The sequence below is a fragment of the Pinus tabuliformis genome, chromosome 2_1 (assembly GCF_031772625.1).
Source record: "Pinus tabuliformis cultivar Carrire ecotype Pingquan chromosome 2_1, CPIR1, whole genome shotgun sequence".
Lineage (NCBI taxonomy): Eukaryota > Viridiplantae > Streptophyta > Pinopsida > Pinales > Pinaceae > Pinus > Pinus tabuliformis.
In genome coordinates this window covers 185,130,187-185,143,992 of record NC_142299.1, presented here as the reverse complement: position 1 = coordinate 185,143,992, position 13,806 = coordinate 185,130,187, and the positions used below count along the sequence as shown (strand labels likewise).

General features: G+C 38.2%; 1 protein-coding gene across 1 annotated transcript; it reads left to right on the top strand.

Annotated features, from left to right (window-relative positions):
- Positions 1-2,632: 2,632 nt before the first annotated feature.
- Positions 2,633-6,883, top strand: LOC149199343 (disease resistance protein Roq1-like). The gene is made up of 4 exons (XM_089402394.1): positions 2,633-3,290; positions 3,515-4,607; positions 4,768-5,127; positions 5,236-6,883. The coding sequence occupies exons 1-4, from the start codon at positions 2,734-2,736 to the stop codon at positions 6,775-6,777; spliced, it is 3,552 nt and encodes a 1,183-aa protein (XP_089258520.1). The 5' UTR covers positions 2,633-2,733; the 3' UTR covers positions 6,778-6,883.
- Positions 6,884-13,806: the final 6,923 nt, after the last annotated feature.

The window sequence follows — 13,806 nt, the reverse complement described above, 5'->3', positions numbered from 1 at the left end:
GAGATAAATAAAACCAAAATAAACAGAGAGATAAATAACTAAAATTGCAAATAAATATTGTATACCTTCAGATCTTAAAAATGACGTAGCTAGGGCTACCTGAAACCTTTTCGCGTGAAACGAAAGGGGTTCTTCACTAGAACAGATGCTCCTAACACAATAGAGCAGTCCTCTCGGTCTGAAAGTGGTAAAAACAATAGATCTAGGAGACGACAGTCGGATGCAGTTGTATGGGCTTCAGATTTGGATCACCAATAGATGCGGCCCTCAAATAGCTCTGATACCATGTGGGAATTTATACGGTAATTTCCTTAGATAGAACACTAAAGAACACCACTCACAAACATATCACAGATCAATACACCAATATTCTTGACATGGTTAAAACCCTCAAAGAGGGAAACAGTCCACGGCCTGAGCCAACGCGACCATTTCAAACAATTTATTAATGTAAAAGAAATAAAATTTACATAAGCTTCTCTCATGAACGATCACCTTACAAATAACCCTCCATGCTCTTTAAATAGAGATCATGGACCAATCGAGTGTTAAGCCACACATCAAATGTTGGTAATACCGATGAGAGAATGAACCGTCAGATCACTTCATGTTTAGAACACATCATGAGCGTCGGATTGTAAGTTACAAAAGTACATAGTAGAGAAACACACTTTACCTAACTCTACACTAGCCAAGTTATACTTAACTATTTCCTATGTGTCGAAATATCCTAACAAATTTGCATTTAGAGGTGAGGTTGGACCGTAATACTCCTTTGCCAAAAGCATGATAACCGTTACAAAAAACCTCCATGTTGCGTCACTTTATCAAAAGTGGCAGAGACACCATTCTATAACATTGATGAACAAACCTACTACACTATTATAAAGTGGAAAAAGTAAACACTTGATGCATAGACATGGACACTTCATACTTGGAATGTAATGTGGTGATAAGATAACACAGCTCCAACATTTATTGTGGTAGAATAGCAATTGGGAGTTCATAGTATAATACTTGTTATGGGGAAGTGAAGCTTCAGAGTCATGTGAACATCTTGTTAAAAAAGGAAATAGAAAGGATTAGTGTGAATTGTAAGTATGTCTTTGATTTTTGTGCTTTGTTTTATTTATATATATTTGTTTTTTATGGGTTTTGAGTTGAATTAGCTAAATTCATATGGAAAATAAATTGAAACTATATAAATAAAATATAGAATTTTAAATTTTACCATTTCTTTAGCAAGATAGTCTTTAACCTTTTTATTTTCGAAGGCAAAAACAATAAAAATAGAAAAATCATAGGAATTTAATGTTTAATTGAGATTTTTATATAATTTGAGGACTCATAGTTAGAAATTCATGAGATATATACATTCTTGTTATTGATGGGCTAAGTAATGGCATGTATGTTACAAGGTATGAAACACATAAATTTTTCTAAAAGAGAAGAATAAAATGACATTTACTTGTCTATGGGGAGATTTGCATATCATGCATTACCATTTAGATTATGTAATGCTCCAACCACATTCTAAAGAGATATAAATGAAATATTTTATGATCTTTTTCATGATTTGGTGGATATTTTTCATGATTCAGTGGACATTTATATGGAAGATTTCATAAATTATGGTGATGAATTTAATGAAGCACTTTCCAATTCGGAAAAAATCATAATATGATGTAAATAAAATAATAACCATAATAGTATGATGGATCATAAGACTTGATTCTATTAGCAAGTGCTCATGTGAGTAACAAGAAAATAATTTACATGCCAAATTTACTAATTTTCATGACCCATCATTATCATTAGTTTGTGTTTGAACAAAATTTTATGATTTATGAATAGTTTAATATTAGAAATTCAATTTTTATTATTATTGAAATTTATTTATTTGTAAAGTAATTGGTTGAGGTTTTGTTATTTCGATTAGTTACTAATTTTTTGTTTTTAGATTTTATTTCATTTTTATTTAATATTTTTTTAATGATTTATAATTTTTATATTAAAAACATATTTTAATAAATTTAATTATAGAACATTATATATATATTAATAAAAATAAAATACACACAAGCGCATATATATATACTCTTTTGCACACGTAAGTTCATGATATAGACCTCTGGAAATGTGAAAGGCCGGGGTAAGCATCTTCCCTCTTGAATGGAGGATACGTGTCAAAGTTGCATTACATTCAAGAGAGTTAAGTGGAGCGTCAATTCCAGGATGTTCAGCTTTTGTTTTTGGCAGGATGCACACGTCTCGTTCATGTTATAGACCTCTGGAAACGTGAAAGGTCGGGGTGAGCAAGAAAGTTAAGTGAAAGTTGAACCATTGTGCACCCCACACGCAAAGACAAAGTTAATTCTCGGAAAAAACACAGGAAAGTGAAAGCATTGTGGACCACACGGAAAGAGAGTGTGGACCCCACGCGGTTTATCGACGCTTACCACTGGTGTTAAAGTGAAAATATTTGTTATTTTATTTTATTTTATTTCCGATGTATCCGGTGGTGGTGCGTAACGACGATCTATATATCTGGCCACTCCCAACCTCTCAACAGCATTTTCTGGTAGACTCCTAAATTCATCTCCACCCTCGCATTTCGACTCTCAGTTGCTTCGGCCTTTCAGAGTTTCCACTTTTTATTTCTACTTCTGTAACCATTTGGCATTCGCATACCCAACGCCTCAAAACCCACTCTGAAATTCAAATCGAACTACCATGGACGCTTCTGGCGCCTCCTCCTCTTCCACTGCTGCTCATCCCATCAATAATAGCGGCGTCGATTACAGGTGCGGTGTGTTTATCAACCACCGCGGCCCGGACACCAAGAAGACCTTCGCTAGTTACCTCTACCGTCGTCTTCTTATACATGGATTGAGGCCCTTTTTGGACCAGGAAGAATTGGAAGTGGGATCCAATTTTCCTACTCAAATAGTCGACACTATTCGAAGTGCCTCGGTCCATGTGGCCATCTTCTCTCCCACTTATGCAGATTCACCATGGTGCCTGCGTGAACTCGTCCTCATGTTGGAGTCCAAGGCTCCTATTATTCCTATATTCTACCATGTCGACCCTGCTGCCCTCAGGTGGACAGATCAGCCAACAAAAGGAGTGTATGCTGTGGCCCTCAACCAACTCCAAATGAAGACAACGGTAGACCCTCAAACTCATGAGAAGAAGCCACGTTATGACTCTGCCACTCTTCAAAAATGGAGAAATGCTCTTTCTACTGTTGCAGACATAAGTGGCTTTGATTTGATGGGCAAGTTTAACGGGTAACACCTCCAACTCCCTCTCTATGGATACAATATATATATATATATATATATATATATATATATATATATATATAACCTGTAAACTGTAAATGAATTGGTAACATGTTTATGGTGCTTTGCCTGTGGTTTCAGTTATAAAGTATATATCATGCACATGCATATGATGTTTCGGCTATGGTTTCAATTGCTTATTTATTTGGTATTTCTCGGTGAATGACCAGCGACGAGGGTCTGTTGCTGGATGAGGTCGTCAAACGTGTGGAGCAACTAATGCCCGAAAATAAACAGTTGTATGTGGCCAAGAATCCCACCGGCTTAGATGACAAAATTGAAGATTTTGAAGCTACAGTATTAGCACAGCAACACACAGGAGAAGTTCAGGTTGTGGGCATAGTTGGCTTAGGCGGAGTCGGGAAGACGACTTTGGCAAAACAGATTTTCAATAGAAAGCATTCAGAGTACAGCCATTCCTACTTTTTAGCGGATGTAAGAGAAAATGCAAGAATCTCATTACATTCATTGCAGAGTAAAGTTATGAAGGGTTTGTTTCATTTGGATAGGCAAATAGACAACATTCATCAAGGTACAGAAGTGCTTAGACAGTTTTTCTCATTTCATAAAATATTCTTAATTTTAGATGACATAGATCATGTGAATCAGGTAGATGTGCTTTTACCAGATAGAAGTTTCTTACATAAGGATAGCTTAATTTTTATTACATCTCGGGATGAAGGTGTCCTAGCCAGGTCAGGGGTGAAAGGGTCATCCATGTATAGGTTAACAGGCCTTCCTTACCACCATTCGAAACAACTATTTTGCTTATATGCCTTCTGTCAGCCCTATTCACAACCAGGGTTTGAGGATCTGGTAAATAAGTTTCTAATGGCATGTGATGGATTGCCCCTATCGTTAATAGTATTTGGAGCACTTCTCTCTGGATATAACGACAAATGTGATTGGGAGGCCATACTTCACCAATTACAACTTCCAAAAGATATAAAGAATATATTAAAAGTTAGTTATGATGCACTTGTCAAAGAGGAACAACAGATATTTTTAGATATAGCCTGCTTTTTTATAGGAGAAAAAAGGAATAGTGCAGTAACAGTATGGGAAGGATCGGGCTGGAAAGGTTCGCTGGGGTTTAAAAATTTGCAGCTCAAGTGCCTGGTCAAAGTGGACAATGCAGATGTTATACATATGCATGATCACCTGCGTGATTTGGGAAGAGAAATTGCAGAAAATGAATTACCGCGCCGTCTTTGGCGTCGCACTGCTGGGAACATTAACGATTGGCTGCTCCAGCAATCATCTGTAAGTCCTCAGTCGTTCAAACTTTTAAAATAGTAATATATTTTTTCCATGGAAATCTGTATACAGTTTTCAACTTCTCCATCTTTTACATCTTCAAAATAATTAAATTTAACCATAGCAAGCTGTGTACGGTTTCTTAATTTCCCATCCCAATGAACAGGTTTTAGCCGAAGCACGAGGAATTAGGCTGCTTCCTGGAGAGCATAACACCAAACAAGTGGGGACAAGCTCACAAATGTTGTCGTGGTACCAAAGGAATCGCCAGATGTTGGGGAACCGCGTGCTGAAGCTTCGCAATAGCTATCGTTTTCTTGGTTTTGAAGTCATGAATTTGCAACTTGTTGAGACTGAAGGGCATCTGCTGGATGGCATTTTGCGTTTGCCCTCGCCAAATCTCATATGGCTTTCTTGGCGTGATTGTCCCTACACTTACCTACCTTCCTGCATTTCAATGAAGAACTTGAGGGTTTTGAAAGTGGATGGGAGAGAACTGGAAACATTGTGGCACCGCAAATCGCAGGTAAATCTAAACGTTTTGATTTCATATTGGACCACAGGATCTCCAATGATTACTGACTGTTTTCTTACTTATATCTCTTTCTTACACTCGAAAAGCTTGATCTTCCAGGTACCTTTGCAGTTGGAGGAATTAGAGATTATTAACGCGACCCGTCTCTCGGGCATTCCAAAGTCCATAAGGCACCTGAAGCACCTGGAGAGGATCGTCATTCATTCTCCCTTTCTTGCTAAATTGCCAAAAGAAATCGGTCATTTGAACTCATTGAGGGCGTTGGTGTTGCAGGCTGCTTCATTGAAATCATTACCAAACTCCCTTAGTAGCTTGACGAACCTCCACCACATGGACCTGTCTGGTTGCAGGAAATTGGAGAGGCTGCCAGATTCCTTCGGCAGCTTGACGAACCTCCACAGCATGAACCTGCGTGAGTGCGAGAAATTGGAGAGGCTGCCAGATTCCTTCGGCAGCTTGACGAACCTCCACAGGATGGACCTGTCTGGTTGCGAGAAATTGGAGAGGCTGCCAGATTCCTTCGGCAGCTTGACGAACCTCCACAGGATGGACCTGTCTGGTTGCGAGAAATTGGAGAGGCTGCCAGATTCCTTCGGCAGCTTGACGAACCTCCACAGCTTGGACCTGGGGTGTTGCAAGAAATTGGAGAGGCTGCCAGATTCTTTCGGCAGCTTGACGAACCTCCACAGGATGGACCTGTTCGGTTGCCATAAATTAGCGAGGCTGCCAGATTCTTTCGGGAGTTTACCTAGCCTTGTATATTTTAATGCTTGGTTTTGTGCTAATTTAACAATCTCAAGCGAAACATTTGGAAATATAAGAACCCTCCGGCATATAAATCTTTCCAGGTCTGAAAAAGTTGAAGTCTGGCCCACGCAAGTGGCCCATCAAAGGTCCCTGAAAACACTGATGTTGACGGGCACAAATTTGAAGAATGAATTGCCAGGTGTGATTGAACTCCCCAGTGATTTAGAAGTTCTGGGGATAGCAAACCCTTTGCTGGACACGGTGATGCCTTCGCTGGGTGACTTACGGAAGTTGAAGGAATTGCGTCTCGAGTATCGGCGGGAAGTGAAGTGTTTGCCTGCATCGCTTGAACGGCCGAGTCAGTTGAGTTGGTTGAAAGTGGCTGCTTGTCCCATAATCCACACATCAGAGGTATTGTCGGATGAAGTTGTATACCCCAACCTTCAATACTTCACATTAGAGGAGTGTATTAATGTGGTGGAGATTGGAACATTACCAAAAGCACTCACATATGTCACATTGGAAAGGTGCTACAATCTGAGAAGTATACAAGGCCTTTGTGGTCTTCCAATGCTTCAATACCTAGACATTACAAAGTGTAACGAACTTCAAGAGCTGCCGAGTGTTAAAACATTGGTGTCCTTGCATGTAGCAGATTGTGAGAAGTTGAATAGCATACGGGATTTGGCGCACCAAACAGAGCTTTGGAGCCTAACAGTTTGGCGGTGCCCGGAGTTGGAGAAGCTGGAGGGAGTTGAATATTGTACATCGTTACGGTATTTTTGTGTCGGGGGGTGTCATAAATTGCGGTTGGGTGAGAGAGTAGTAGAGAGGCTGCGCCAGAAATGTAGTTGGTCCTTTCACTTGGAGGAACCAAATCGAAATCAAAATTGAATTTTTCATTTCGCAAGTTCGCAATTTAAAACAGACGGACTTAAATACAATGATGCATGCTTGTAATATAAATATAAATGGTATTTTAATGGGGAAAGAATTGGAGTCCATTTTAGTACAAAAATATTCTAAAGTGATGATCCTTTTGTATATTTTTTAAAATTTATATTTTTATAATTATATTTTTAGCAAACATAAGAATTAATTATATGTTTTTTTAATTTTAAATATTAGAATTATAACATTAATGCGTTCTAAAAGATTAAGTATTTTTTGCAATTAAAATATTTTGTTCAATAAAATTAATTAAAGTAGTATTTTTTGAATTAAATTAATCTATTTTATTATATAAATTTATTTTTTAAATATTTGTAAAATTTAAAATTGAAATATTAAATTAATATAATTTAAATGAAAATAATAATAATAAATATTTTTGAAATTATAAATATATGTTTAGCGAGTTTATGTTTTTTCAAATTTAAAATTAAACAAAAAGCTCATAAACATTAATAAAAATATTTATAAAGGTTACAAATTGACATAATCTTTTTAATAAATATAAATATACACAAAGTTTTAACATATTTTTTTCTAAATTAGTTTTTCATTTACATTTTATCTCATAAAAGTGTTATAAATATTTATAGAAGAGGTATAAACATTGTGTAACAAAAATGTGTTATGAATTTACATAATTATTAACATAATTTTATTGAGTATTAACATATTAACCAAAGGTTATATTAATGGCAAGAAGAAAAATTCATGGCTAAAGTATCTTCAAGGAGTTGGTCCATTGGTCCGTTGATTGGATGATCATGTGTTTTTCTTTTGCAATGAGATTGGAAGTTTGGTGTTACCATCAATGTGAATTGGGTTGAGTACTAATAGAACCCTTGAAGCCCTCCTTGTTTCTTGGAACCTCCTCATTGGGTTGTCTTCATACTAATAGAACCCTTAAAGCCCCCCTTGATTCTTGGAGCCTACTCTCCAATTTGTCTTGAGTACTAATAGAACCCTTAAATCACTCCTTGTTTCTTGGAACCTCCTCATATTTGGCAATTTTAGGAGACCTCAATTTTGATTCCAAATACAACTTGACAAACAACTTCAAATTCCCCTCATAGCACCGCAATTTTGTGTATGATATCTTGTTGTAGAATATTGTGTCCATTCAATGCTTGAGTTGGCATTTCTTTTACCATCTAATCTAGCATAGCTTTGTTTCTAAAGTCTTCAAAAAGGAAGGGCCTTGAACCCACCCTTCCATTTCCTTCTGAATATATTCTCCAGTAATCTCATGTTTTTCCTCTACTCTTCCATCTAATTCTACCAATGGAGCTTTTGCGAACCCGATGACCTTGGAGTAGAATAACTCTTTTATTGTTAATACTTCATTTTCAACTTAGAATGTATAATTTGAATGTCCCTAACCATATTTCTTCTCAAGGGGGGTCACCAGTCTCCTTCTTTAGCCTCCTGTTGTTTAGGTTAATCCTCTTTGCAGACATAGATGATCCCTCTAGCCCAATGAGTGGGTCTAGCAACCAAAGTGACAATCAACTAGACATCTTCCTAGGTTATAATTGAAAGTAGAAGGAAAGAGATGACCTACCTCGTTCTGATGCTATTCCAATTTCCTTTGTTGAGGACCTTGAACCGCTTGTGTCACAAACTTGTTCCTGCTTCTCTCAACGTTTATGTACCTGCACAAGTGATCAAGAGACAACAAAGCATGCCAAAACCAATATCAAGTCTAATAACAACCTACTTAACTGCTCAAGGAATGTCAAGCTAAATGATCCATGAACATATACATTTTGGGAAGATGAACCAACAATTGTATATTATTAGGAAATAAAGGGTAGCTTACGACCAAAGTCTTGATGTTGAAAGGCTCTCCTTGAGTGGTAATCCAAGTCCAAGCCAAGAACTCTCCAAACACTCCTTCTCCAAGTCTAATGAATAACCTCTAGGCACAAGCTTAGCATAAGGGTGCAAATAGACATAGACCAACCAATTGGGAATGGGAGAAGATGAATTTATAGGCTGGGAAAGGGAGTTAGGACTTCTCCAAAGATAGGATTAGGTCCTAATCTCGAGGAGGTAGCTCATAGGGATAAGACCAAGAGGCCAAGTTGAGAGGATTCGACCTCATCTATGCAAAACAACCTCCAGCTCGCTGCTTTGGAAGCTTCTAGATCATGAAGCTTCTCATCCTCTTTGGGAAAATTACCTTTTTAGGATCATCACGGGTATGCAAGGGAACAGAACGATGCCATCACTGGTCAAGTACAGTGCAATATGCGACTATCGTTATTTTAAGCCTCATAAGAGCGATGATCCTCATTTTAGGGTTTTAAGAGCTATTTCTTAAAGTTCAAGGCATTTTCCAAACAAAATCTTAGGAGGGATCTAAGTTGTATACATGGATGAGTATACTATATAATGGTCATGTTTCGGGCACTTCGAGGTATGTCACATGGAAGTGCATGAGATGTGGCAAAATACTGTGTAATAGATGCCCCTTAAAGCATGAAGGCGGAACGAGGAGTGATTGCTGAGATGATTTATAAGCTTTTGGCAAGGAAGAGGACACACACTGTCAGGAGACCTGTAAATCAAAGACGCATATACATATACATATCTAAGAGCAAGACATGAATATATGGCATGGGCGTAGCCATCCGAATACTAAGGACTATATGAAAGGATCCATGGCATGGGCGTAACCATCCAAATAAGAAGGATCATTTGTAAATCTAAGATCCAAGGTATGGTCGCAACCATCCAATATAGAGGGATCATCATAAATCTAAAGTCCCCACTGTATGGTCACAACCATCCGTATAGCAGAAACATGTGTAGAATCATGAATAACATATAACTCCGCACAGCTTGAGTTATATCAGATAAAACTCAGGATCTTGAGCTCCATCCTGACTCGAAAAAAGTACGAATCCTAACATGTGAATAAACATGTTGAAGTTGAACATGCTAGAAAACCACCTGATTACCGACCATTGATGCGGACCGTTAAAAGGCACGAGAGGAACCACCCATAATGTCAATGGCTCTCAAGGTACGACAGTATAATCCGTGAATGTGATAACAAAGTTGAAGTCGAACACTCGTGGAATCACTCGATCAAAGGCAAATAATCAAAACATGTTGTTGGATGCGAAGAACTTGTCATTAAGGCATGCAAGCTCCAAGGTACTGAAAGGGAGTTTCTAAGTCATCTTCCTGGATAATGAGTTGAAGTCGACAAGAAGTGACTCGTCGAAGGAGGGTCATAATGATTCCCTCATCATCGAAATGAAACAAGGAATAAAGTGGAATGAAATGAATAAGATCCAAGACTGTAGAAAATGGTCAGACAATGTATAGGTAATAGACTGATGATAGGACTTCTCTTGAACATATTGATGACATGACTCCAAAGTGTGGCAACATTAGACTCAACATAGGACCAAGGGTCATAATGACGAAGTGGAATAGTCAGATGAGAGGCAAAATGGATCACCCAAACCTGGAAGGACAAGTGACTAAGTGAGGATGTCCCAAACTCGACATGAGAAACAGATGAGTGTCATGTTCAAGAGTGACATGTTGCCTATACAAAGGATGTTTCATCTTCATTTTTCCCCCACTATTTCTAGTGAGTACCTCTTTATTTTTACACAAGCTTGAAGAGGATACCATATGCTTGTTGTATAAGTTCATCCTTCAGATGAATCCATCCTAGTAATTTTTATGAGCCCTAGGAAGGAGAAACTCGTTCTCATCTTTGTCACGAGTCTTTCATCGTAAAAATTTTTAACGAGTCTAACGAAAGAATAAATCGGTATCTTTTTCATATTTAGAGAGTTTGAAAAAGAGACGAAAAAGAAAACTCCATCATGTCCCTTTTCATAATTTGTCTCTTGAATCCGAAAAGGTAGAAAACAATATTCGAGACAACCTCCTAGCCATGTTCGACTAAGGTGTTCCTTTTTCGTACATTAGTCTATCTCAGTTCAGAAAAGGGTCAAACTTATACTGAGTAGACATCAATTCATTTACTTTAATGAGTTCTAAATGACAAATACTCGGCAATCTTTTCATATTTTTGGAGTCTGAAAAGAGATTAAAGGGGACTCCACCTAGAGGAACGAGTGGTATAAAAGGATAGCAACTGGTTCTGGAAATGATGGAACTACTCAAAACATGTAATGGTCAAGAGGCTAGCTAATAAGACCACTAAAACAACCAAGTGAAATCATATGATCTGCCAAAAAGATGGTGATGTTGGAATGAAAAAACCAAGGCTCATCTAACAAAAATCAGCTGATAAAAACAAAAATCACGAGATGTAAAGAGGGAAATGGTTTCATTTTTTCATAAGCTTGAAACATGGGAAACTATGCTTGAGTATGCTTTGAAGATGGTTTCACTTTTTCACAAGCTTGAAACATGAGAAAAAACTACGCTTGGATTTGGTTTCGTTTTTACACAAGCTTGAAACAAAGATAAACTATGCTTGAGATAAGTTTGCATGCCCCTGGCATAATGACTCAATTCAAGGTACATGCCCCCCAAGCTTCATTTCATTCACCTAAGTAGACTACTGGTTACTAACAGGTGGATGGAATGAAGGTTCACTTATGATATCAAGTGAAAGACTCGACTAGGATTTTATGAGATCTAATCAAAGACTCGAATTGGAAGGGGATTTGTTTCATTTTTTAATGAGCTTGACACAGGGAAAGGACCATGCTCATGGCACCTAATTAATTTTTTAACGAGGTTGACATAGTAAAAAAACTATCCTCAAGGGACTTATTTCATTTTTTAACAAGGTTGACATAGTAAAAGAACTATCCTCATGGGGACCTATTTCATTTTTTAATGAGGTTGACATAGTAAAAGAACTATCCTCATATCCTTTGTTTCATTTTTTAAGGAGCTTGACACAAGACAAGGAACTCTGCTCCATACCTTTTATCACAACTCAAAAGAGGCCATGGCTTCCAAGAGGTTCTCATTAGATGGGAGAACAACACTCTGGAAGGGATACATGTCCAGGGATCCAAATGAAAAATCGGGCTCCAATGCCCCCAGTACATGGTGTACTACATCACCTACTAGATCATTAGTAGATGTGGGCATGGAACAGGTGGCCACGTAATTAACCTGTGGCAAGGGTGATATTGCTTGCACATAAGAACCATTTAGGGATGATGGTTGAGTGGGAGCTGATTCAGGACCAATGAATGTAAGTTGATCAATGATCACAATGCTTCCTTCATGTGGGAAACACATCACTCGAAAGAGAGAAGAGACAAGAGCTCCCATGACATAAACATAGTCACGGCTAAGGAGTAGATTAAAATCCAATGAGCCTTGGACAACCATCACGTCTATATAGACAATATTTCCTCCCAAAGTAATAGGCAACTTAGGAAGGATCCCTAATGGTTGACTAGTTCCTCTGTTAAAAGCTAACAGATTTTGGGTGACGGGGACAAGCTGTGGAGAACCTAAAGCTTGCCAAGCAGTTGAGGACAGAATACTAATAGATGTGCCCTTGTTTATGATTGTGCTAGGTACGACCATATGGTAAGCCTGTATTGTAATCTAGAAAGGCACATAAGACAGAAGATGATATCAAATCCAATAAAAAGAAGTGACTAAACTACTCGGAGGGGGTGTTTTAGGAACGTGAGAGCTGCCCTCTTGCTTGATGGGAACAAGAGCAATTCTCTCATGCACCCTTGGAATAGGAGGTTTACCTCCTATTCATTCCAAACTGAAGAAACCAGAAGAACCTGAGCAGTATGAGGTTCACTCTCTACCGGAAAGGTACGGTTAAGTGAAGGTGGAGCCAAGTCTACCATTTTCTCAACCAATGGTTGATCGAGAATGGACTCACGCAACTTACTTTCAGAGAGAGCGAGGTTGACCAAAGATGGCTTTTGATCAATCACTTGATCAACTAGTGAAGGATTAGGGGAAAGATTTCGATACCCAGTCGGAAGACGAGGTTGAGAAGATGTAAGGTTTTCCAACTCTTTGGAAGCTTCATCCATTAAAGGACAAAGGTGAATGGGATGATTACCTTCACACAACTTATAAGGAAATTTGATTTTTCCCTTTTTCCCGTGAGCTTTACTATCACTAGTTGAAGGTTTATCACCAACATGATCACCAAAGGCTAATGACAAAGGTCGATGTGAACCTGTGGACCACACTTCTAAGACCTTGGGAATACTAGGACAATTCCAAAGAAGGTGGTCACCCTTACATAACATGCAAGGGAATTTTACTTTTCGAGGCTGGTTGGAAGATTTTTCTTCATTAGTTGCATCGGTAACAATAGTTGTTTGGTTGCCCCCTTGCTTATTTTTCTTCTTCTTCTTCATCCTCTTCTTCTTCTTCTTAGCTTCCTGATTACTAGAATCCAGAATTTCACCAAGCGAAGAGGAAGAACGAGGTGAAGAAATAGGCGAAGAAGGTGAGGGGTCAACTTTAGGATCAACATGAGGTTGATATTGTTCAGGTGGAGGAGAACTTGGTTGAAAAGCAGTTTGGACACTCAGAACCACCGAGGTTGAAAATAACCAAACTGGCAGACCAATGGTCAATCTAGGAAGGGACAATGTTGCCATATAGGGAGCACCAGTATTTCCAAAAGAAGGAAAAGGACTAGGATTCCCATCAGAGGGGTTTCCTTGACTGGTAGACTCAGGAAATGTTTCCATTGGTATCAACCTAAGATCTACTAAGGAGTATTTCCACAGGAAGGATGTTGTTCCGCGGTCAATTAATTTATTTTAGAATTTGAAACAAAAACTTGGCCTTTTCATGTTTTAAGAGTCGAGAAAAGGACGAAAATGTGACTCTAGTCACTTTCGTTGGTTTAGTGAGCTCGAAAGGACAAGTGCTTGATGATCTTTTCAAATTTAAGGAGTTAGAAAAGATCAAAATGACTACTCAGGATACTCTAGGCAAAAAGGATTACCAAGTAACCGTGAACTGCAATAT